Source organism: Myotis yumanensis, unplaced genomic scaffold (assembly GCF_028538775.1).
Source record: "Myotis yumanensis isolate MYYU_CA2020_CCGP unplaced genomic scaffold, mMyoYum1.0.hap1 SCAF_1, whole genome shotgun sequence".
Taxonomy (NCBI): domain Eukaryota; kingdom Metazoa; phylum Chordata; class Mammalia; order Chiroptera; family Vespertilionidae; genus Myotis; species Myotis yumanensis.
This window is the reverse complement of record NW_027223752.1, coordinates 61,949,339-61,976,554: the sequence shown is the minus strand read 5'-3', so window position 1 is coordinate 61,976,554 and position 27,216 is coordinate 61,949,339. Positions and strand designations below refer to the sequence as shown.

The 27,216-nt window shown below is 37.6% G+C and overlaps 1 protein-coding gene across 9 annotated transcripts in view; it reads right to left on the bottom strand.

Annotated features, from left to right (window-relative positions):
* Positions 1 to 7,596: 7,596 nt before the first annotated feature.
* The window catches only part of ATOSA (atos homolog A), an 80,501-nt gene continuing 60,881 nt past the window's right edge, over positions 7,597 to 27,216 (bottom strand). For 5 of the 9 annotated variants that reach the window (XM_070422553.1, XM_070422576.1, XM_070422564.1 and 2 more), the window contains 7 exons: positions 26,644 to 26,763; positions 23,969 to 24,048; positions 23,192 to 23,300; positions 19,403 to 19,561; positions 13,785 to 13,853; positions 11,076 to 11,275; positions 7,597 to 8,177 (listed from right to left, as the gene is read on the bottom strand). In XM_070422553.1, the coding sequence (XP_070278654.1) occupies positions 8,024 to 8,177; positions 11,076 to 11,275; positions 13,785 to 13,853; positions 19,403 to 19,561; positions 23,192 to 23,300; positions 23,969 to 24,048; positions 26,644 to 26,763 (891 nt within the window). In that variant the 3' untranslated portion in view covers positions 7,597 to 8,023. Of the gene's footprint in view, positions 8,178 to 11,075; positions 11,276 to 13,784; positions 13,854 to 14,232; positions 18,771 to 19,402; positions 19,562 to 23,191; positions 23,301 to 23,968; positions 24,049 to 26,643; positions 26,764 to 27,216 lie in introns of those variants that run through there. The other 4 variants (XM_070422534.1, XM_070422586.1, XM_070422596.1 and 1 more) reach the window with 4 other exon arrangements.

Sequence of the window (27,216 nt, the reverse complement as noted above, 5' to 3'; positions counted from 1 at the left end):
CAGTGATGGCGAACCTTTTGAGCTCAGCGTGTCAGCATTTTGAAAAACCCTAACTAAACTCTGGTGCCGTGTCACACATAGACATTTTTTGATATTTGCAACCATAGTAAAACAAAGACTTATATTTTTGATATTTATTTTATAGATTTAAATGCCATTTAACAAAGAAAAATCAACCAAAAAAAATGAGTTCGCGTGTCATAGGTTTGCTATCACTGTCTTATAGCATGAATCTTGGCCTGAATTCTTTCTCAACTAGAACTCAAGAACTGAGGTGGCTGAACCAAGGTCCAGTCTGACTTCACCAGCAGCCAACACCTTAAGGTGTATCAGCTGAGAAACTTTGTAAGATCAAATAAGTATTCTCATTCCATATTCACAAAGTAACCTACTAAAAATTTTCTTCCTTGCCCAGCCGGCGTGACTCAGTTGTTGACCCACGAACCAAGAGGCCACCAGTTTGATTCTCAGCCAGGGTACATGCCAGGTTTGTGGGCTCGATTCCCAGTAGGATGCATGCAGGAGGCAGCCGATCAATATTTAAATTGCCTTCCTTTTATGCAGAACTAGAGGGAGAAAAGAGAATGTACTAGTTAGGCTAACTGAAGCATCTAACAATTGTATTTATATTAATAAACTAGAGGCCCAGTGCATGAAAATTCATGCACTGGAGAGGGGTCCCTCAGCCCAGCCTGTCCCCCTCACAGTCCAGGAGCCTCAGTGGCAGGAGGTGACCCGGCAATTGGGGGCTTCTCCAAGTAAAACCCCTCAATATTATCAACCATCAACCTTAATGTTTAAAATTGCACACTGATCACCAACATCCTGTTTCTTTAAAATTTCTTCTCTTGACTTCTAGGATCCCACTCTCCTATTCTCTGGCCATTCCTTCTTTTTTGTGTGTGTCAACTAATGTGGTTTATTCATGTATGCTGGGATGGTTAACATTAATATGTATTTTATGCAATTTTCTAATTAATTAAAGGAGAAAAACTATATGAAGCATTTTAATAGATTCAGAAAAAGCACTGAATAAAGCCCAATCCTTAAATGTTAAAAAAAAAAAGAAATAAAAAAAGGAAGAAAAAAAAGCGTGCTGCCTCCACTCTTATTCCAGCCTCCATCCTATTCTGGACCTATAGCTAATGTGTTTAATATAAAAGTCATTAAGATTATCTCACTCCCCTGACAGAATCTGGCCATTCTTTCTCCTTTGTTGAGTCTCTACTTGCCTCTTAATAGAAAACATTCTAACAATTTTGTTCTGGGAACCCTTTTCTCTTCTTATTTTTCACTCTCCAAGTGATTACTGCACTCTCATAGCTTCAGTTGCCATCTCTATATTCTAGATCAGGGCTGTCCAACAGAACTTTCTGTGATGATGGGAATATTCTATATCTGTGCTATCCAATACGGTAGTCAATAGCTACGTATGACTATTGATCATTTGAGATGTAATGCAACTGAGGAACTGAATTTTAATTTTTATTTAAATTTAATCGACTAACTTAGCCACTGGAATTAGAATCACTGAGAAACCTTAATGACAGATTCTCTTTAGGTCTGGGGCAAGGTCCAAGAATTGATGTTTAACCAAAGCTCCCCCTGGTGATTCTGATGTGTACATGCACAAAAGATTTTTCAGGCTGAGTACTTGGTAGGTGTATAAACGCCTTTAAAGAGATCAGGGGTCCTGGTGAGGTTTGGTTGGTAGAAATTTGAGTAAAGGAGATGAGACCATGTCCTACCCATCCATTCCTCAAACTTCTTTTTTTTTTTTTATATATTTTTTTATTGATTTTTTACAGAAAGGAAGGGAGAGAGATAGAGAGTTAGAAACATCGATGAGAGAGAAACATCAATCAGCTGCCTCCTGCACATCCCCCACTGGGGATGTGCCTGCAACCAAGGTACATGCCCCCGACCGGAATCGAACCTGGGACCTTTCAGTCCGCAGGCCGACGCTCTATCCACTGAGCCAAACCGGTTTCGGCAAACTTCTTTTTTTTTTAAATCTTTATTGTTCAGATTATTACATTTGTTCCTCTTTTTTCCCCCCATAACTCCCCTCCTCCCAGTTCCTGCCACACCCTCCGCCCTCACTCCCCACCCACTGTCCTCATCCATAGGTGCACGATTTTTGTCCAGTCTCTTCCCGCATCTCCCACACCCCTTTCCCCCCCGCAACAATAGTCCATTGCCTTTCTATGTTCCTGATTCTATTATAATCACCAGTTCATTCTGTACATCAGATTATTTATTCACTTGATTCTTAGATTCACTTGTTGATAGATGCATATTTGTTGTTCATAATTTGTATCTTTACCTTTTTCTTCTTCCTCCTCTTCTTTTTTTTAAAAAATATATTTTATTGATTTTTTACAGAGGAAGGGAGAGAGATAGAGAGTTAGAAACATCGATCAGCTGCCTCCTGCACATCTCCTACTGGGGATGTGCCCGCAACCCAAGTACATGCTCTTGACCGGAATCGAACCTGGGACCTTTCAGTCCGCAGGCTGACGCTCTATCCACTGAGCCAAACCGGTTTCAGCTTCTTCCTCTTCTTAAAGGATACCTTTCAGCATTTCATATAATACTGGTTTGGTGGTGATGAACTCCTTTAGCTTTTCCTTATCTGTGAAGCTCTTTATCTGACCTTCAACTCTGAATGATAGCTTTGCTGGATAAAGTAATCTTGGTTGTACGTTCTTGGTATTCATCACTTTGAATATTTCTTGCCACTCCCTTCTGGCCTGCAAAGTTTCTGTTGAGAAATCAGCTGACAGTCGTATGGGTATTCCCTTGTAGGTAACTGAGTTTCTTTCTCTTGCTGCTTTTAAGATTCTCTGTCTTTTGCTCTTGACATTTTAATTATGATGTCTCTTGGTGTGGTCCTCTTTGGATTCCTTTTGTTTGGGGTTCTTTGCGCTTCCTGGACCTGGAAGTCTATTTCTCTCACCAGGTGGGGGAAGTTTTCTGTCATTATTTCTTCAAATGGGTTTTCAATATCTTGCTCTCTCTCATCTTCTGGCACCCCTATAATTCTGATGTTGGTACGCTTGAAGCTGTCCCAGAGGCTCCTTACACTATCTTCGTATTTTCGGATTCTTTTTTCATTTTGCTTTTCCGGTTGGGTGTTTTTTGCTTCTTTGCATTTCAAATCTTTGACTTGATTCTTGCGCTCCTCTGGTCTGCTGTTGGGTGTCTGTATAATATTACTTATTTCAGTCAGTGTATGCTTAATTTCTAGTTGGTTCTTTATCACAACATCGAGGGTCTCATTAGATTTCTTGTAGATCTCATTAAGTTTATCGGCAGTTTCTAGAAAATTATTGAAAGACCTTAAAAGTGTGCTTTTGAGTTCTATATCCTCCATTTCTGTCATGTTTCTTTGTCTCCGAATTTTTTTATGCTTTCTTGGTGCACCCCCTTGTGGTCTTTGTGCGCAGTCTTGTTGTAGTTAAGCCTTGATTGTTGTCGGTAATACTGGTGGTGATTTGACCTCCAGGCTAACTGGCTATGAGAATCAGCTGTGTCTGCAGTGGAAGAACTTCTGTGCTGGATCTCTAGGGCGGTGCTAGTCTAGCGTTTGCCTAAGGCTATCCGGCAAATGCCTCTGTGCAGGGCTTGGGCGGGGCGGGTCCCGGGGATCTACAGGGCAGGCGGAGCGAGCAGTTATGGCTGCTCTCAGTCCCGTCCCCAGGGGCTCTGCCTCTCAGAGTCCCAGCAACCGCTGCAAACCTCAGAGGGAAAGCTGCCTTCGAGTTCCGACCCAAGCCAGACAGTCCCGCTTCTCCCGTTTGAGTCTGGGTCCCTAGAGACTCGCCCGGATCTGGAGCTCAGAGTCTGAGACTCCCTCCCAATTGAAAACAACAACCGCGCCCTCAGCCACCAGCCCGCTCCATATGCACCCTGCACCTTACTACTTCACTTCAGCACTGCGCCTCCTCTGAGTCTCAGTATGCGATTCTCTTTCCTCCTAGTTGTAGAACTTCCACTCAGCCAGCCTTCCTGTGGTTCTGGATGATGTCCATTCTGTCTTTTAGATGTATTTTTGAAGTGGTTGTTCGAGGCAGCAAACTCCGTCTTTAACCTATGCCGCCATCTTGGTTTTCCCTTCTCTCAAACTTCTGAGAGAGGAAAGTTCACCTGCATCATTGCTGATATTGCAAATACCAAGAACAGAACACAATTTTAATGAAAGGAATATATAGGAAGAGACTAGAAGATCAACTCAGGGAATCCAAGTGAGATACAGAATGCCAAAACCCGGGAGGCTAAATGGTGACTTACCTAAATAAGCAGGTCAGAAAACTGTAAAAAGACTTGTTTCAACAAGGTAAGTGTTGGAAGTAGAACCTAGAAAGTGGAGGATGCCATCTCTCTAGGGATTTAGTGAGAGGCAGACCTTTATATAAATTGGAAAGGGTAGAACAGGAAAATGTTGAATGAATTAAAAAGAACCATGAGCAGTGGGGTTTGGAAGTATTTGTCACAATGTGTTTCTAAAACTTTCCTCAACTACATTTGCATGTCTCCTGACAGTAAACTAAGTTGAATGGCATCTGAGTTGCTTTAGGATATTCCTTCCTAAAGTCTTTTTAAAAATCACCCCCCCGCCCCACTCCAATGATGAATGGGCATTGCCTTATTATATATCTCACCTATCACACAGCAAATTACAAACTTTATTGCCAAGAATATTGATGAAAAGTATATTTTAATGCCAGGCCATAATTATAAGTAAAAAGAAAAAAACACAAAATACAGTGTAGTAGAGTCGGGGGAGGGGGAGAAGCTTTAACTTAGTTTGAATCCAGGCTCTTCTGCTTACTGGGAGATCTTGGGCAAGCTCTTCAAGCTCCTTTTCTCTCACTGTAGAATATATCCATACGGTCTCTAAAGTATGACCGTCAGTATTAAATAAGTATAAATTGCTTACAGTGCCTGGCGCATAGTAGGCATTCATGTTCTCTTCTTCTGCCCACAGTGTCCAAGTTTAAGACAAATATTTCTGACTGATAATTCAAGATGGAGTAGAATGGACTGGCTCCAATATTCTTAGGGATTAAGGGTGAGTTCCTACCATGATGAAAAGCCTGTTTCTCATCTAGACTGATATTGTGTTTGTTCTGAAGTCTAGTAGACCTTATGGAGTCTTATACCTAAATTTTAACAGTGACCATCTCTGAAAAGTGATAGCTAGAAGGCAGAGGGAGGGACTTTCACATTTTGTTTATATAATTATAGAGTATTAGAGGCCCAATGCACAAAATTCGTGCAAGAGTAGGCCTTCCTTCCTCCAGCTGCCAGCACTGGCTTCCCTCTGGCCGCCAGCAGGCACCCGGACCCGGGCTTCCCTCGCAGCCCTGGCTACATCTGGAAGGTCCTCCTGAAGGACATCCGGTCTAATTAGCATATGACGCTTTTATTATTATAGATGAAAAGTTTTATAGTAAACATGTATTAAATACGTTTTTAAATTGAAATTTTAAAAAGAATCACTACTTCATTCACAAACAATTTAAGGAAGAGTGGAGATCCCAAGGATGAAGTTTTTGAAGGAGAAATTGTTTCCTTTCTTTAACCCTGTGGGAATGACAGATGGTGGGGGAAATGGCAGGAGGAGGGATTTTCCTGGTGAGCATCTTCCAGCCAGTCCCCACTGCATAACTTATTAATATTTTCCATTCTCTTCTGATAAGAAGTTCTGGAGTTCCTTTTTAAAGGTAAGTATCAGTTATGACCCATTTTATTAGTCTGTAAAACTGCCAAGTGAACCTGAAATGAGGAAATCTCTATTATCTACCATAGGTAGTAGCACTGTGGGTTGTCTGCTGGTGTCTTTACCTGCATGCCAACACTCAATCGACTGACATAATCTGAGAATACGAAGAGGAGTGATGCAGAAAGTGCAGCAAAATCTCAGCCTATAGCCAAAGGATGGAAAAGAACCATTAAGGTAGATCTAGTACCAGGGCAAGTGAGAGCAGACAGTGCTGGGGGACCACTCCTCACTGGGAAGAACATCATGGGCAAAGAAGGCCCTAAGAAGTAGAGCAACAAAATGTGAGCACATTTCCCTTGCACAAGCTTGTCAGGAAGAGCACAAGATGCGCCCAGATGCTTCAATCATCTTCTTGAAAATTTTCTGAAATATGCCCAGAAAGGTGGAAAGCCATGTACTAGGAATATCACCCCATCTTCTCAATCACACAGACACAGAAGGGTTAGAGGATTCTTGGAGTCAGTCCAATGAGAGCTAGGATTACAATCCAAACCTTTTGGGCCCCAATCTCATGTTATTTCCATCCAGCCTGATGATTGAGGTAAGTCTTTATAAATGTGTGCCATGAAAACATTGTTCTTACTTTTATAAAATACAAATAGCCCTTTCTCTTCTGGTATTTTAAAATAAATTTATAAGAGGCTTCTTGCTGGCCAACCCACACTCATCACCTGTCCAGATTCTCTTGAAGAGTCTGCCCATTATCCGGTTCCCAAACTAAAGACCTTCTAGTCTCTCAAATTCCAGAATGCTCACCGGGTTCTAGACTCCCAGAACTCTTGGGTCTGGCATACTTAAGTGGTACCTATTTTCTAACCCGCCCTTGCAGCTTTGTCCCAGTATTTGTGCCTTGTTGTCTGATACACTGTTGCCCACTGTCCATACAGAAACATCTAAAACCATTCTTCTTTCCCGGCCAGAATGGCTCAGTGGTTGAGCATGGACCTATGAACCAGGAGGTCATAGTTCAATTCCCAGTCAGGGCACATGCCTGGGATGCAGGCTGGATTCCCCAGTAGGGGGCGTGTAGGAGGCAACCTATCAATGATTCTTTCTCATCATTGATGTTTCTATCTCCCTCTCCCTTCCTCTCTGAAATCAATAAAAATATATATTTAAAATAAAATAAAGTAAGACTTTCTAAGGGGAACGGAGATAAGGCTTGTGATGTATTCAAATTCCCTTGCTCGGTGGTTTTCCCAGTTGCCAAATGCCTTTCATTGTGTCCCTGAATAAGAAAGTAAGTTGGGACAAGGCTTAAGACATCACCCCCTCCCCTCTTGTCAGCTGTAAAGTTAGAATGGAAAGGGTCTGATGGCTATCAGAAATGCACTCAATCACATATATGTCTCAGCTAAAAATAAAAGCCAAATACACGGTTCTTTGTTTTTTACATATATTTACAATATAAATACTAATTTGTTTTCAAAGTACATATTCTTTTAACCATTTGCAAAAGTTATCTAGCATGGGGCAGCAATTTAATGCAAAGCCTCTGTAGTAGTGATTAAGGAAAAATAGAACTGTTTTGAGGATAAGGGATTCTAGGAGGAATATGAATGGGCATGATAATCTGAACTCGCAAAGGGAATGTGCAGCAGCTGAGTCTGCACTACACTGCCAATACAGAATGTTAAAGGACTACCGTGTGAGACAGCAACGAGGAAGGGGTGTTTTAAAAACTGAACCTGGGGGATATAAAAACTACACATGCTTGCATAGTGCGTTAATCTTAAAGAAGCTCAACATTTCATTCTCATTTCATTGTTTTCAGTAACTTAAATGAATAATACTTAAAACACATCACACAAAATTAAAGACTTGTGCATATATTTTAGATTTCAACATTAACGTCAAAAATACATAGTATGATTTTACATAGGATTTGTGCTACATTAGAACACTAGAGACAAACATCACTTGAGTATTAAGGAAAACATTAAATATTAAATAACTGAGAAGTAAAATGTGTAAACACTAATCTAACGGGGGGGTTTTGCTATTGCAACATGTCCCATGAAGTGGTTTCAACAGTACAAAAAGGCTTAGGACATGAGTGTTTCCAGTCTACTTGGAATATGTGGATCTCATTCCAGGAATCCTTTAATGAAAACTGGTCCAGGATAACAGGAGAGGATCCACTCTCCTGGCTGTTAATTTGGTACACTCCGTTCTATGCTAATTTTTACTTTCAAACTGGCGTACTGAGCGAATACTTTAAATTGTCACTTCTTATCAACATCTTGGTGAAAACTGAGGGTTTGTTGGCGATTCAGTGTAAGATTTGAGTTCGTATGCAGCACCGCTATCAACTTCCATTGACTTTCTCGAGAACAGGAGCCGGACATCTCTATGGAGGTAGATCTTTCCAGATTTAGAACTCTGGAACCTAAAAAAACACAAACAAAAGGGTGCATCATTTAGGGAATGAGTCTTTAAAGCAAAACAAAACATAGAAAAAACCTGAATAATTAAATTTTAAAGGTAAGAAGAATTAGTCTTGCCATGTTATCAATAGTGACTTTTTAACAAGATATTGTCTTATATTGCCAAAGCCTGTGCTGCTATTTAAGTGCCTCTCTCTTACTATTCCCTAAACACTTCACACTCCCCTTTCCCTCATACAATGCCAGAGATGCCTCCTACCGTCAATCTGGCACATTTACTCCTACCTTTCAGCCCTGACACCACATTCCATGCACCTTTCTCACCTACAGTGTCAAGTTTCAGTTCACATCAGCCAATTATACTACATTTGGGCTTTGCAGCTCAGACATCTTCTAGCCACACAGATTGATCCATTTCACACAACTTATCCTCCCACAATTTTGAGTACATTCACATTGATTCCATACTTAAAAAGTCTTCAGAAAAATAATCAAGTTTTGAGGACAATCATAGGATGAGAAAGGACTGCTACCATTAGTAGTGGCTACCTAAATAAAGCCTAATCATTTAAAAATCATTTAAAAAGTTATCAGTGAAATGAAAACGGTTACCAAAACTGCATACGGAACAGTTTCTATCCCCTGCTAATTAATATTTATAGCATAACACAAGGCACTAGAATCTTTAATCATATAAACTTATCTGGCAGATAGTCAAACGCAGCTTTTAGTGCTCACTTCTCTGGTTTTCCCTTTGAATAGCAGAAATACTCTCTGGATTTGTGGTTTTATTCCTAAATTAGCAGAATAACCTGGCGGTCAGCAATGTATTTTAAAGCAGACCTCTTTGACCGTCTTACTCTTTTCCTCTCTGTGAAGGTTTTCATGATCTCAGTCTGAAGGAGAACATGGTGAGCTTTGGGAGCTATATCACACTTTGCAAAGAGGTTTCTTTACAGCATTTAAAGTATCTAATCATTATGTAGGGATTATAAAAGCTGGGGCAGTTGAATTTTATTTTAGTAAATGTTGGTATGGTTGTTAACACTTCAAGAGAAATGGTCTCAAATGGAAGTTTAAAGAGAGTTGACTCTTTCTCTAGACCGGGCTGGGAGCTATTCATATAGTCTGCTATTTTATACCATTTCTCTTTTTAAAAGTCTTCCAAGTCTGTTCTGGTATGTTTTTCATTCCCACAGTTTGCACAACATTTCCCATGAAGCTCAGGTCAGGGCGTGTCAGGTTGGGTTTAAACACACTGTGCTGGTTTAACATCTCCTTAGATTGCTCGGAACACCAGGCAGAAGACCCCAAAATAAGAGTACCAATTAAGCAGTGTTATGGGGGGTGGGGGGTGACCAATAAACTTAACAGACATTTTCAAGTGTGGGACTTAAGTGTATAGCTGATTCCTTATTCACACTAGCTCACCACAAGGCAAATTTATTGAAAGATAGTGAGTGGTCACCATCAGTAACAGATTAAAGAGGTTCTCTGCCTGGGCCCTGGATGAAAGATGCCTTCTCCTGATGAATAGGGCTCTTGGAATAAAAAGTTAAACTAAGATGAATTTCTGTCACTGATATGATTGAGGACTTGGTATGAATGGCATCAGAAAAATAACAGGAATAAAGTTACAGGCAAAAGGCTATTGAGCTCTCTCCTAAACAGCAGACTTGCTCATTAATCCTGAGAGCTATACTAGGCTTTCAGGTCTGAAAGCCTTACTCTAGGATGCTGGCAACCTGGACCTCAAGGGCAAACAGTGCTTTCTCACAACCTCTAGCTGTGAGAGGAAAATATATTTCTAATGGAATCACTAGAATATAAGTTCAATGAGAACAGAGATTTGTTACAACTGTTCCCAGTGCCTAGAAGCATGCCTAGCACATATTCATGGAATGAATGAATGAAGGTTAAGAACTTCCCTGTTGAATACAAAGGCCACTAGCCACATGTGGCTAACTGCACACTTGAAATAGGGCTAGTGTGAACTGCATTGTGCTGTTAGTGTTAATACATACTTGATTTTAAGTATTCAGTATAAATGAAGAATGTAAATACTTCAGTATTATTTATATTTATAATAATAAATAATAGAGAATATAAAACATCTCAGTCATAATACTTACTGGGTATACTGATTACTCAAATTATAATATTTGGATATATTGGGTTAAATGAAATATATTAATCTTTCCTTTTTCTTAATTTTTTTAATGTAGCTACTAGAAAATATATAACTGCATATATGGCTCATTATAATTCTACTAGAGTCCCGGTGCACTGGTGGGATCCCTTGGCCTGGCCTGTGGGGATCGGGCTGAAACTGGTTCTCTAACATCCCCCCAGGGGTCCCGGATTGCAAGAGGGAGCAGGCCAGGCCTAGGGACCCCACCGGTGCACGATTGGGCAGGGGAGGGATTGTGGGAGGGCTCCAGGGTGTGTCCGGCCAGTCTCACCCAGTCCTCATCAGCCAGGCCCCAGCAGCAAGCTAACCTACCAGTTGGAGCGTCTGCCTCCTGGTGATCAGTGCACGTCATAGCCACTGGTCAAATGGTCGAACGGTTGGACACTTAGCATATTAGGCTTTTATTATATAGGATTGGACAGTGTTGGTTTAGAAAATGTGTCTCACTGTCCCAGATTTATCAGCATTTGTTTTGATATAAAATATTTTGCATACAGCTAGAAATGAAAACTCCTCCGATTCAGGAAGTAATAATGACTGCAAGAAGATGTGCCATGTGTTTGCTGCATCCTGGGATATCATCAAAGTTTGCAAGTTAAGCAAATCCCAAGGGGCACTGGTCTAATTAGAGTGACAGTTTTTAAAATAAACTAAAAATTTCAGAGTTGTTCTTCTAAAGTAACATTTTTATTTTCATTTTAAATATTACCTCAGATGTATGAGGTAGCGTAATAACCGTTCTTCTGTATGACGGATGTTCTCTTTATTAACACTTCTCTTCATTTCTTGTTTAACGGGTACAGAAAAAGTCCTTTGTCGTAGGAATGTCTGATGATTGGCTGGCATATCTCGTAAGTCATATATCACAACAAACATCTTCACCACAGTCTTATTGGGATTAAATAAGGTCTGAAGAAACAATACAGAAATCCTTTTTTAAAAACAGTGATTTGTTGATTTGACTCAAAATGGTTATGCCAATAAAAAAAAGATTTTAAGTAATAAATTAATGCCAGTGAATATAATTCAGTTTTGGAGACTAAAGCTAATAAAATTTCAGAAGTTTATAAACTGATATTCAATTTAAAAAAATGGTTCAATTTATATTATTTATTTAACAATAATATAAAATACTAAAGCAAATAAAAAATTTGTCACAAATTTTCTATTAATAGACAATACATAACTTTTACTCCTTATTCAAATTTTAATAAATTACTCCACTAGATTATGCAAAATATATCCTCAATGGATTAAAATAATCCAGCTCATTTATTTCAAACATTAGTTTCATTACAGTGTACCAACTACAAATTTCCCAAAATACAATTTTAATTTTCCTCCTATTTTCATAGTGAATAAATAGAATTTTTTTTTAAAAATAAAAGCTTGATAAAGGTAGACATTTTGGTGTTTTAGGTCCGTATATTTATTATAAAATTTAAAATATGTTCTCAAAAAAGAGACTTTTTCTTATTTGAAATGCTTCCAAATTTAGAGAATAAAGTTCATTATTATTAGTTATCAAGTAAGCTAAATAAAACTTCATGTTCTCATAGTTGGATTCTTTTCAAAAACTGCAGTAACACTTTTTAAAATCATCAATATCATAAATAGACCAAAATATGTATCCTTGGTGAAGACTGAATTAAATTCAATTGACACTTGACTATGAATAATCAAAGGAATATTATTTTTTAAAATGCTGATTTATAAACAAAATCCCATGCTGCTGATCTGACTTTAACCAAATTACCAACACATCAATAGGTAACTTGGTGCCCATGCTTTCTGAAGCTCATCCGTGGCACTGGACATCACTCACTGAATCAAAATGAGAAATATATCAATATTATGATCCAATTTTTAAAAATCTAGTGAGTCTTCAGATTTAAGGCAAATACATTCAACAAACCACACAACTAGCAAGCCAGGAGTTCAAACCATGTTTATATATAATCAAACTATGTAAGAAATTAAAGATATACCTAAATTTCATATCTAAAATTAACCATTAAAGTTGGCAGTCCTCAAACAAGAGGTGACTGTGCTGCCTTTGTGTTTATGCCTCATTATTATGACAACTGACAGCTAGCTTTCCAGTGACTCACACTTGCATATGCTCTACACAGCCAGAGGCAAGAGAACAGAGCATCATTCTTTTAGTTCAAGATTTCCATTCAACATAAATATTTTACTTTAATATGCAGTGATTCTTCCTCAATATTGCAATATCTACACACACATACATATTGCATAGTCCTGTTGAATTCCTGTGTGATATGCAATAAACAAAGGTATAGACTCCTTGGCTGTAGTGGAACAAGGGTGATGAGTAAAAATGGTCTGGTGAGCACCAACCCCACCGAAGCCAAAGGTCACAAAAAGGCTTGTTGAATTACACCAGATCCTAAGCATGAGGAACTCACTAGACTAGTGATGGCGAACCTATGACACGCGTGTCAGAGGTGACACGTGAACTCATTTTTTTGGTTGATTTTTCTTTGTTAAATGGCATTTAAATATATAAAATAAATATCAAAAATATAAGTCTTTGTTTTACTATGGTTGCAAATATCAAAAAATTTCTATATGTGACACGCACCAGAGTTAAGTTAGGGTTTTTCAAAATGCTGACACGCCGAGCTCAAAAGGTTCGCCATCACTGCACTAGACTTTTTTTCCTCTTTTTTAAAATTTCAGCTTTATTGAGGTATAATTGACAAATATCAAAGAGACTCTTTTTGGTCTGCAAGGGCCAACTCTGTAATAAATAGACTCCGGGGCTTTCAAGATGACCTGGGTCTGACTCGGAGATGCACTCAGTGGCAGGGTGGCCTTGACATCGAATTATCTAATTACTCTTACGAGAACCTCAGACCAAGGATGCGGAAGGACTGCTCTGGGCCGGAACAGTTCTCCTGGACCCAAACTAGATCAACACCTAGACCGAAAGGAAACATGCCTTCTCTGCCCTGACATCTGTCGGACTACATTCTCATTAGATCAATGTAGGAATTATTACCCTAGGGATATGTAATTTTGTTCCCTAAGTTTTCCTGGGGTCTGATATTTGGGGTCTCCTTTTGAATAGGTTGATCTCAATCTGGCTTACTATTTTAAATAGAAGGCACTGGTAATGCTAGGTTCTGATTATATTAGAATAGCCCTATTTAAGTTATGTGAGCTGTCGTATGCTATTTTTTTAATGCATTCACCTTGATTAGCTTATAAATGCTTTCCTTTTATGGAGGTCCCCACATGGTCATTCCTGGGGCAGAGCAGGGAAACTCCAAACAAAGCTGCAGCCCACTGTTACTTACCAAAGTCGTTGCAGCAGCAGTAGCAGGAGAAAGGGCTAAGTTCTATATGTATGTGAGAGAATGATTATTGCAATTGTAGGCTATAAAACACATACCACTTGTATTGTTCCTGAAGGAGGTACTCGATAACCCCTTTTACCAAGGGACTCTAAAGTAATCACACCCTTGAAATAAAAGAAGACAAATTGAGTACAAACTGATGCATATGTATACAAAAGACTAAAATAATAGTAAATGTAATTACTAAAATTTCAGAATTCTATTTGTATGGAAAAAAATTCACATTGCATTAACAGATAATTCTATAGTATGAAATAGTTAGAGTACCACTGGTATGAAAACAATTTACTGTTCTTCTTGGAGATGTTGCAACAAATAATAGGTAACATCAAATATATAATAAACTAGAGGTCCAATGCACCAAATTCATGCATGGGTACAGTCCCTAGGCCTGGCCTGTGATCAGGGCCATCTTCCCCGGCTTCCCACAGCCAGCCCCACCCCCTGCCACCACCCACCCCCAGTTCCCCATTCGCCATTGGGTGATAAGTGCCTAATGGCTGGGGAAAGGGACCAAGAGGTCAGCTGTTCCCACCCAATCGCCAGCCCTGCCTCCACCCTCTGTGTGTGGGGCCACTGGTGGGGTGGGGGCCTTGGCCTGGCATCGCCCATGTCCCCCGCCACTCAACCCTGGATCCCCGTTTGCCATCAGGTGATTAGAGCCTGCCAGCTGGGGAAAGGGACTGAGAGGTGGTCAGTGCGCCTCATAGTGACTGGTCCAGTGGTCGTTCTGGTCGTTCTGCTGTTAGGGTCAATTTGCATATTACCCTTTTATTATATAGAATAACAAATATACCAAGTAAATAACAATTATATAACACCATACTGTTTGACATTTCTATTAAGATATAGGATACAAAAGTAAGAAGTTCCTTAACTAAAAAGGATAAAGGGAGGGGATATAGGATTATCCCCTTGTATCATGTGGGAGGAGGGAAATGAAGCAAAATAATTTATTGATCTTTGGACATATAAGAAGTCAGGAATATGGAAGGATCTAAGTCTTGGCCAAAAATGCACTCAGTTCTTTAGAGACAGACCAGCATTATCATTATCACCTGTGAACTTGTTAGAAATGCAGAATTACTGGCTTCTCCCTAGACCTAGACCAGTGATGGCGAACCTTTTGAACTCGGTGTGTCAGCATTTTGAAAAACCCTAACTTAACTCTGGTGCCATGTCACATATAGAAATTTTTTGATATTTGCAACCATAGTAAAACAAAGATTTATATTTTTGATATTTATTTTGTATATTTAAATGCCATTTAACAAAGAAAAATCAACCAAAAAAATGAGTTCACGTGTCACCTCTGACACACGTGTCATAGGTTCGCCATCACTGGCCTAGACCTACCAAATCAACTCTGCATTTTAACCAGATTTCCCAGATGATATCATGCACACATTCATGTATGAAAAGCACTGCTGTGCTATATAATGAAGTTTCCTGAGAAGGATGTCCTAATCATTGCAGCAGTCCTCAAATGGGAAAGAAGTACCAATTAATACAAGGGAAGCTCTGACTGAATGTGTGAAAATGTCCAGATAACCAGGATAACCAAATGACAGGCAGTGATTGTGATACTTAATTCTCAGATGGTTTTATGAGAAGAATGCTGATTCATTTGTTTTCACTGGGCTAACAGTTTTGAGTAGTTAAGTAGAATAATTGCATTCTCTCCATTTTATATCCTGTCTTTTTATGTTGTGCAAGCCAAAATATGCCAATCTTATGTAAAACTAAGTATAAAACAGGACTGTCCCATCAGGCAACATCCGTGTGTTAGAAAGACAGGCCAAGGTGGAGGGGAGGGGAGAGTAAAAAGGAGTGGACAAGGTGAAAAGAAAAAACAGACTTCAATATGGAAATACCACAACTGCAAGTGAACAACACTTGACATCAGACTGTTAAATTAACATGTTAATATTGGGAAATGTTCGTGAAAATAGGCACTGAGAAGAAACGTGGCTCTTGACAAATGTGATTTATATATGGCCATTTGAAACATGAAAACAAGAGTATCAACAAACTGTATCCCTAACCAAAACAGCAATGAAGCTTTAAACATGTCCTCTCTTACAATCTGCTCTATATGAAAAATGCTACAGCATCTTCTTCCTAGTTCTAGAGGAAAACGGTAAAAAAATATATAAATACTAGCCACCTTTACAATCACATTGCTACAGCTAATACATTACTGTTCTTCTGTGCCACCCTACCTTCAATAAGTAAAGGGAAACTGGTAACTCAAAAACTACTATCAAGCCTATATTTATTTCCTTTAATACAATTATAATAGTTTTCAGAACATGGTAACAGTAACAAAATTAATTTATAAAGAAATAATATAGATTATTTTTTCATTTTGAGAGTAAGTTTATTAAAGCTGGGGGACAGTGAAACAAGGAAGGGCTTAGAATAGAAGAAGCAACGAAGAGGACCTTGGAGACAGGCTCAGGGGGTTAGCCTGAGACGAGCAGTCATTGCCCATTGCTCCCCTGGTTCCAAGTCTTGTAGGAACCCTGGGAGTTTAGGAGACACATGCCTAAGAGGAAAGAATGGGGGAAGGGAAAGGCACAGGCATGCTTCCCGGAGGGAGAAGCATGTCAAGAAAATAGAATTAAAAAAAAAACCACACAAAACCTTCAGGTTTAAAGCAACACTTTATGATTTCTTTTCTTTTTTTAACAAGATTTTTTAGTGATTTTTTTTTTTTGAGGCAGAGGGAGAGGGAGAGAGAGAGAGAAACATTGATAGGCTTCCTCCTGCACTCCCCCCACCAGAGATCCAGCCACAGCCAGAGCCTGTGCTCTGACTGTGAATTGAATGGCAACCTTTCGGTGCATAGGATGATGCCCAGCCAACTGAGCCACACTGACCAGGGCAACACTTTACAATTTCTAAGCCAGTATGGCGTTGGCAAATTAGGAATCAGAAAGAAATGAATAAATTATTTGGAATTCAATTATTATTAAAGTTATTATTTAATTGGTCAGCATATCAATATTTCTATGTAGAAAAAGTTGCTGTACTTGCGGCATTTTAGGATGAAATAGAAAGGTTAAGATAAATGAACTGGGTCAAATCTTACACAAAAACTTATTCTCAAATTATTGTTTAATAGAAAATATACAAATCTAAATAAAACAGAAAGAAGTTTATCTTAATTTGGTTACTTACAAATAGGAGAAACTAACACATGACCCTGCTAATATGATGATAATACAAGTTATAACTTGAATTTGGTACTGGCACACCTGCTCTAGACCTTTCTGCTTGGTTCCACTAAGCAACAGTTTCTAAACTGTGAAAAGTTGTAATATTATACAACACTTGAAGAACATTTTTACCACTGACACCCAATTGGAGAGAGATATTGCATAGCTTTGAGTTAATTTTTAAAGAATTATTTAATGAAAAGTCCAGTACTACTTCTATACCGTAAAGGCAGACATTTCTGGGCCAAACATTTATCTTTGTGAGTCATTTGTGTAATTTGTAATGTGAGGTCCCAAGGTTATTATTAGAGTAACAAATAGGAGTTTGGTGTCTCAACTCTGCTGATCTGTTATATGTATTATCTTATCAAAACATAATCAGTACTTTGAAAACAGATGGAATTACCAATTCCCTGAAGAACAATAATTTTGTTAATTTATAGTAGGAAAGATCTGTGGTCTAAGATTTGGACTGCATCATTTGCTGCAAAGGGAACCCATTTCTAATGAGTAATCTGACAAAACAAAATTACACAATGGAAAGTTTATTGAAGAACATTATCAGGAAAAAGTAAATCAGAATTGTTTAAGAATAGTCTAACACAATAATCTGATTTAAACTCTCAAAATCTGTAATCATTTGTGTGTACTTTTTAAAGACAGAAATCTCTTAATCCTTTATCTCTTAATCCTTCATTTTTTTAGATGTCAACCAAGGCCAAGGATTAATGCTGTTGTGCTTTTTTAAAAGCATAGTTCAAATGACCTCTTGCTCATGAATTTCACTCAAATATATTTATCTGAGCTAATGTTTAGCCAATTCACTCTTTTATCTTATTCCTCAGCCATCCTAATGGTTATCAGGACTCTGTGCCCCAATGACAGATTACAGTATTTTCAACCTTATCTTTCAATTCTCTGTCACTATGTGTCAGTAGAATAAGCTAAACCGGAGACTTCTTGATGTCCTGGTAAAGCAAAATGGACATTGTCACAATTATATTATAATATTGTAAGCACTCCAGTATGATGCACTTTTATCCTAATATTGACCTTATCTCAATGGCACTTTCCATTATATTAATTATCCCAAATTACGAGTTATTTTTTCAAAAATTATACTGGAAAAGTGAATACCTGTTTCCATAGTAAATGACTAACAGGTGGCTTATGGGATAACGGGTAGGTTTGTCAAGGAGTGGGCCTCATTTTTCATAATAACTAATGTTGTGCATCATTATGGTTATGATCCGCAAGTGTAAATGTTATTGGAAAAATAAAACTGAATAAATGGGCAGACACCAGTATGCTTTTTCTATTGAAGTATGAAATGTGGATCAGAATCTTGACTAAAATTTTCACACTTAGAATGGAATAAGGCTTCCTTGAGCCAATAGTGAGTAGGCTATATTTAGGTTCCTAAGAAAAAGTAAAACTTCCCTTCCTCTATTGTTTCTTGATTATGTAGAATTCCCTTTTCACAACTTTATTAATAACAAAAGACAGTTATTAATGTTCTTGAAAATCTAAAAGATGGGGGAGAGGAGGCAATTGAGCCAGGTGGTAGGACATTTGAGGGGCAAGACCAAAGCTGTATACTTCTATGCCTATGGCAATATATATATTTCTCAAAGGAAGACCAAAACCCAGCTCTGATTCCATATTTGACACCATCTCTGTACACTTGTATGGACTTGCATTGCTTCTCACTCTCTGTGTTTTGGAAAATGGCTGATACTAATTATACTCCAGGACTTGGTATCATTTCTGCAGTTGAAGGCTTAATTTATGCTCAATCCACTGGAATAAAAAATGGAAAAGATGAAATCACAGGACTGGAAGGCTCAATACTCTGCTCTAATTCCCCTGAGCTATCTTACTCTCCAGTAAAACATTAGCAGTCAGTCAGAATAACTAATATTCTAAAGGACCTTAGGATTAGAATAAAATGGTCCAAAGACAAACCAAACAGGACAAAGTGGGTAAAAGGGCCCTGCAGAAGCCTTAGGTTACTGTGCCTTTCCCTAAACTCTACTGAGATGAGGATCACATGTGAAGGCAACCCTTGTGGGAGCAGTGTGCACAGTAAGCACTTGAGAATTTGTGTGAACTCAGCAAGACATGGAATGATAGTGTCACGAATCAAATTTTTATCTTTTTTTTCAAATCACACAGAAACAAGTAAAATGTCAGCACCACTGTCAAATGCAAAAGAAGATATCTATTATTGGAGCTAACTCAGAAAGAAGCTGTGAGGTAACATGTTGGTTGGTATATTAATTAGTCTCTATTCAGCCTTCAATTTTCTCTTAGGAAATACTTTATATTTTCAACCATTGCACCAAAGCAGTCCTCAATCTCTTTAAACTTAAAGACATCTGTCATTAAGTTGGTAAATTTTAGCAGAAAAAGACAGTTTAAAAAATACTTGCCATGTAAGGAGAGGGAGCATTGTCATCGGAGACACTGTAGAATGACACTTCTACCGGAAGCAGCAAATGTGTGGGGCAGAAAACACCGCTGGCCCCTACCTCGGCCGTAAAACCGTCAAGAATGCCGAGAGGATCTAAGCGATAGTTCAAGACGGATTCCTAGAAGACAAAATAATTCTTAAGATATAAATTTTAAAAGTTAACACAACACATTCATTTTGCCTTCTATTTAAAGAAATACATTACTATGCCTTCTGGCACAAGAAAAGTGGTTGCTACCATTGCCATGCCCTCATTTCTAATGTTCACCTGACCTGAAATTAACCCCTCTCCCATCGATCTTCTAACACGCTATCAAGTTTGCCTCCTCTCACTATTCCAACCCATGCTGAACTATCCTTGAATTTCACCGTTAGACCTAATTGTTCCAAGTTATTCTTATTTCTGTAAATAAACAAATCAAAACTCTACCAGAGTAGGTATGATATCAGAAATTTTGTTAATCCTCACAGAGCCCCTCTCCCTCCAGTCCTCTCTCTCTAAAAACAACAAAACCTACAGTACAAAAGCACTACACACACACTAGAATGGCTAAAATAAAAAGACAGACCATTGAAATACTGTATGATTTCACTTACATGTGGAATCTAAAGAACAAAATTAATGAACAAACAAAATAAATAGACTCATAGATACAGAGAACATACTGATAGTTGCCAGAGGAGAGGGGATTAGGGGATGGATGGAAAAGGTGAAGGGATTAAGAACTTCAAATGGGTAGTTACAAAAGAGTCATGGGCAGGTAATAGACAGCCTAGAGCAGTGATGGCGAACCTTTTGAGCTTGGCGTGTCAGCATTTTGAAAAACCCTAACTTAACTCTGGTGCCGTGTCACATAGAAATTTTTTGATATTTGCAACCATAGTAAAACAAAGACTTATATTTTTGATATTTATTTTATATATTTAAATGCCATTTAACAAAGAAAAATCAACCAAAAAAATGAGTTCGTGTGTCACCTCTGGCACGCGTGTCATAGGTTCGCCATCACTGGCCTAGGAAATGCAGTCAATAACATTGTAATAACCATGTATGGTGTCAGGTGGGTACTGGAAATATTGGGAGGAACACTTTGTAAAGAATATGACTGTCTAAGCACTATGCTGTGCACCTGCAACTAAGACAGAATAATATTGAATGTGAACTGTAATTGAAAAATAAAGTAAAAGGATATAAGAGAATTTCATGGAACACAAATGTAGAACATACAGTTTGGCCTTAAGGAAACTCATTTAAACACAGCCTTGGATGTTTAAAAAACAGCAATAACAAAAAAAACCTGACCATTGCAAACATTGGCAAGGATGTGGAGGAACTAGAATTGTCATACATTGCTGGTGGGAATTAAAAATGGTATAGCTACTTTGGAAAACAGTTTGGCAGTTTCTTTAAAAGTTAAACATACACCTACCATACTACCCAGACATTCCATCCCTAGGTAGTTACCCAAGCAAAATGAAAATTTATGTTAGCACAGAAATATGAATATTCACAGCAGCTTTATCTGTAATAGCCGAAACTGGAAATGGCCCAGATGTCTACAATTAGGTGAATCAATAAACATACTGTGCTATATCATATAATAGCAATAAAAAGGAATCAACTCTTGACGCACAGGACAATATGGATAACTAATAATGGTCAGTAAAAGAAACCCCTGACCAACACCACCCTCAAAAGTGAATGCTGAATGAATCTACTTATATAAAATTATAGAAAATGCAAGCTTTTTACAGTGATAGAAATTCCTGGGATTCCCTCATGTAGAAAAAAAACACCCATTTCTAATGGTTGTCAGTATTGTGCTGGACTGAACTGATGGAAGAGATTCACAGAACAGATAAGTGGAATGGATTAAGACAAGGTTTTTGGACTCAAAAACTTTTTATTTTATTTTATTAATTAATGTATTTATTTTGGAGTAGAAAACTTTTTAAAAAAAATATATTTTACTGATTTATTACAGCAAGGAAGGGAGAGGGATAGAGAGTTAGAAACATCGATCAGTTGCCTCCTGCACACCCCCTACTGGGGATGTGCCCGCAACCAAGGTACATGCCCTTGACTGGAATCGAACCTGGGACCTTTCAGTCCGCAGGGCAACGCTCTATCCACTGAGCCAAACCAGGTAGGGCTGGAGTAGAAAACTTCAATCAAAATTATTTTTTGCTATAGAGTTGAATGAGTTCTTATATATTTTGGATATTAACCCCTTATCAGATAGAACATTCTAAATGATAACAAGAAAAAGAAACTAGCCTCAGAAATAAATGCACAGTCTTCTACTTGGGTATTACTCTGGGTCAATGTGTTTCTAGACTCCACCTAAAGCCCCACAAATGATAAAAAAACATCCAGATTCCCCTCAATAACTTTGCAGGGTAAGGCTTTGCCCTGTTTCATGAAACAAGACCAATGTGTCAGTTCAGTAGTTCGTCTATCTTCTCCCTCTTTTTAAAATTGCCACAGAGAGTCAAATACACTAAGCAAAACTAACTAACTAAATAAAAAAAATAATAATAATCTATATCTATCTATATATCATCAGTATTTATTGGAGAGAGCACCTAATTCATTATATATTAAAGAGGACCTATGAGTTGGACAGTTTCAGAACTTCTCTGTTTTTCTACTTAAGTCACGTGAAAATGTATGCATTATCTGCATAGAATCGTAGGAGACAACCAGTTTACTGACCTTTTAACCATCTTCTCTTTCTTAAGGTTTTCACACATCAAAAATCTCTTTTCCCTCTCATAAATGTTCTTGGATTACGGTACAAAGATTGCAGAGGACCTGAGCCTTACAATGACCTTATATAATTTTAAATTGATGACAAAGAAGAATATCGAGATCAGTATCTCTGAATTGATGCCTTGGGCAGTGACATGGAAAAGAGATTCATCAACTTACCATGAAACATAGTTTCTGTTGCTACTACAAGTTTGAAAGATAGCCTCAATATTAAAAAATTATCTTGAATAAAGCAATATTGTTAATATATCAAAGCACCATAACTGATAAGCTATTTAAATTAAAAATACAAATCTTAAGTTATTTTCCCATAAAAATTCATCAATTAAAGTAACTTTTAAAATGTCATTAACAGGTTCATGTTTAAGGTGGTTTTCTAATTAATGACAACAAAATCCATAATAATACCCTTGGTCCCAAGTAGAAATATCCACACTAAATAAAGCAGCACATGTACCAGAGACCTTTAACCATTTGATAAAAAAAAAAAAAAATTCATATTTTAGAACAGATTTAGGTTTACAGAGAAATTGCAAATATAGTACAAAGAACCATTTGATTTTAAAAGCCAACCTCATTGGTCATGAAGGGGCTGCTATCAGTTCACCATCATCCTTCCTGGGTCCCAGAGCCAAGTGCACCAGGTAAGAAGGTGAGTCAAGTCTATCCTGCAGCTAGAGTCACAGATACCTTGATCCAACCTGATCGCATCTAAGTCCTCTGTCTCCTCTACAAGCTACCCAATTCTAAGATGTCACAGCTAACAAGTCTCTCAAATCCACTTCTCCTGAAAAGGAAAGGGAAGAGGGGAAAGGGGGGGGGGGAAGGGGGGGAAAGAAAGGTGATTTCCAGGCTTTGGAAAAATACAACCCATTTATTTATTTCCCTTTTATAAACAAATGACATAAATTATACCCTGGATCTAGCTAGCTTAAGAAACTTCAACTCTAAAATAGTTTTTTAAAAAAACATTACCTCAAAATTTCCTAGGAGACTAAGACTTGTTATAGGTGGAGCACTAGAACTCAGTAATGGTTTTTCATGAATTTCTGGGTCGCCTTCAATGTTTAAACAGGGCCGAGGACTAAAAAAATAAAAAGCAAATGTACATATTAACCAAAATGTTTTCTAATTTACTTTTGCATTAAATTAAGATAATATGATTAATTTTACTTAAACTACCATGATAAAAAATTAATTTTACCAAATTTTAAGATGTTAAATATCTAGCTTAACATTCTTGATTAGATTTTATCATTGTTACAATATTTTATAAAGAATATTTATAACATCCTGGAAGTTTTCATGGTGGAATTTATAACATATCACGTAGTGGCATCTGCTGGAGATATATAATAATGCAGTCTCCTATATCAGTTTTTGTTTTCAGTGAAAAATGAAAATACAAAGGCAAAATTATCTGACTAAAGAATGACAGTATTATATGTCAACTTGGAACAAATGCTGAGGCTTTTTGCAAATGAGTGTAAGGCAAAAGAGGAGGTGAATGACTGGAAATATACAAACCCACTTAAATGTTAAAACCAATGCTAAAGATTTGTTTATGTAGTATTAATTTCTCCCTAACTCATCCTTAATAACTGTATGTGTGATATCACATTGAAAATGATAACCAATTGAAAAAGATTTCTGTTAAATTTGTGATTTTTAGAGCCAACATTATTAATTGTAAAAGGTCAGAATTCTGTGTAATACTATTTCATATACACAAATGAATTTTAAGGTAAATACCTTCTAGATGATAAGCTTTTCAGATGCGGTAATGAAGAATCCAGATCAAAGCAGCCTGATTGTGTCTTTCTTTGAGGAACCTAAGGTCAAAGTAATCATTTGTGAAATTAAAAAAAAAAAAAAAAAGACTATAATTTTTTCTTGAATTGACAATATTTAACAAATGAAAGCTAACTGTATCTTAAAAATAATAAACTTTCTCCCAAAACAGCTTACTTAAAATCATGTTCTTTATTATATACTAGAGGCCTGATGCATGAAAATTCATGCAAGAGTAGGCCTTCCTTCTCCCAGCTGCCAGCACCAGCTTCCCTCCGGCACCCAGGACCCGGGCTTCCCTCCTACGGCCACCAGCAGGCACCCGGGACCCAGTCTGGCTTCCCTTGGGACACCGACAGGCACCCGGGACCGGGGTTGGCTTCCCTCTGGCCCCGGCTTCATCGGGAAGGACGTCCTGAAAGATGTCTGGGAGACATCTGGTCTAATTAGCATATTACCCTTTTATTAGTATAGATTGTTTTTATGTTCTTATTTTATTAACTAATATGGGAAAAATGGGATTAATAAAAGCACTTTTACTAGGTTTTTATTATTTTTTAAGAAGCAGAACCAGTTTTTTCTAAAACCAAATCCTACATGGAATCCCAATATAATTATAAGATGTTTTTACTTTACATACTTCTGTATTTTGGGAGCAGAAATAAAAGATTTATAGGTTTAAAATAAAAAGGAAAAGAATAATTAAATGGTGATGGGAGCCTGGGGTGGGTGGGGCCAGCTGTGTTGCTCCTTTGTCCATCGCCACCACACTGCACATTTCCAAGAACCCTGGGGCTCCATAGGCAATAGATTTGAAAAATACTACACTCTGCAGTTTGAAGCACCATTGTATACCAGATTACATTTAACACAAACTACTATCTAGATCAAAATATCCTAAAAATGAAAGACCCAAGTGTAAATTAAAAGTAAAATTATGTACAACATGCAAGTTAGACAGATATTTCTAGAATTAATATTAAGTATATACAAGTATCTAAGTGATCAGTCTAATTAGTGACTATAAAGAAACAGATGACACTGAAAATCTAAACAACTTCAATATTTTTTAAATGTGCACAATCTTATCAAACACATTATTTTCAAATATACTTTATTGATTTCAGAGAGGAAGGGAGAGGGAGTGAGAGATAGAAACATCAATGATGAGAGTATTGATCGGCCGCCTCCTGCACATCCCCTACTGGGGATCGAGCCTGCAACCCAGGCATGTGCCCTTGACTGGAATCAACCAGGGACCCTTCGGTCCACAGGCCGACACTCTATCCACTGAGCCAAACCGGTAGGGCCAACCTCAATATTTTTGAGAGTTGTGCAAGTACACCATGCAATTTTTTGTAGTCAGCACTTAATGTGAAATTTTCAATCTAAACTCTCATTCTTCGATTCTAAAAAAGTATCTATCTTTATTTCTTCTAATACTGCATTTTCCTTATTTTATCTAGTCCTCCTTTTAGAATTTCTACTAGACTTATATTGAGCATCTCATTTTATCCTCCATGGCTCTCATATTTTACCATTCTCTTCCTTTCTATGCATCATTCTAAGTGCTTTTTTTGGTGTTTTTTCCCCCCTAAGTGCTTTCTTAATATCTGTCTAATCCATTCACTAAATCTCTATTTAGCTCGTTCTAGTCCACTGTTTAATCCACCTGTATGTGTATGTCCACCTGTGTATACTTGAATTATAATAGTTTTTCATATTTATAATGTGATTAATTCTCTTTCAAATCCACATGCTCTTTCATCTTAACCCCTGTTTTCATCATCCTTTATATCTTAGAATATTTTAAACAATTACTTTTTACTTTCTTTTCAGGTTGCTCTGATAGCAGGATTCCTAAATGTGAATTCTCCCATTTCTTGCTCCTTCTGATTCTTTTAAGGTGATTTGTAGTGTTTTTCCTCTGAGATAATCTTCAGCAAGAGTTATTTTCCAGGAAAAGAAATCCTTGGTGCCATGGGGTATAGATGTGGAATAGTTACATGTTTCTTCTGCTAGGACTCAATGGATTTTACAGGTTTCAATTTAGTCTATGGTTATTTCTTAGCTAGATGTTTCTGAACCTCACAGACAGCACAAATTCAGAACTACCATGAGTGGCTTAGGTTTAAGTCAAAATTCTTTTGGGGGATTATTTTCCCACCCACTATACACCTCCCTGTTGCACCCTTAAATAAACAGGTGATTTCCCCCCTCCTCTCCCAGTTCTAGAAGGGTAGTTCACCCCTGCTTCTAGTTTTATGAGGAGTTTGGTTTTCAGGACCCAGCTATGACTGGAGCAGACTTGCCGCCTTGACTCCTGTCCCAGGAAGGCCATTAACCCCTAGCACTATCTTCAGTCCAGACATCCGAGAGGGCCGTAATTTGTCCAAGTTAGTATTCAGAGGTGTACCTTTCTTGCTGTTACACTATATTATGTATTTACAAGTTGTGTTTTCTTATCCAGGATTTCTGTGTTTGGGAAGGAGGAGGAGGTCTTCCTGTATCAACTCAGTGCACCATATTGAATGAAGTCTATAGTGCTTTTTACACCAGAGTGCTGCTGATAAACGATTGGCAAACATTTTAGATATTTGCAATTTCTAAATATGATATCAAAGGAAAATACTTACAGGACTTGAAAGAAGAGGCAAGCCAGTCCGAGGATGAAAGGCTCTGGTTACGGTTCCATCCAAGGAATGAAAATTATGTTTCCGCCAGACAGTTGAATGTTTCAGCGGTATAGTTTTCTGCTAGGAAAAGAATTAGATTTTGATGGTGATTTTTTTTTTATGTTAGACTTATTTCTAATATGTATTGAGGTATTACATCCTTGGTGGTGAAGTTAATGATCTATATATCTGTATCTTTATACACACACACACACACACACACACACACTTTAATCAGAAAACAATGTCTAAACTTTTTTTAAGATGCTAAATAAACTCAAATATTCTAAAGAAAGTATGTTCAAATACCTTATCAACATATGGTCATATTTATAAATACTCGGATTCTAGCATCTAGTAAGGTAATATTTGATTCTGTTTATTTGTGAAAAAACTACTCATAGGTAGGAAAAATAGCATAATATTCTAAAATATAAACCTATGTAAATATCAAAAGGCATTCTCAGAGGATATAAGTTGGTGGGGAATGATACAGCAATATAATAAACATGAATCTTAAAATATATCTAATAC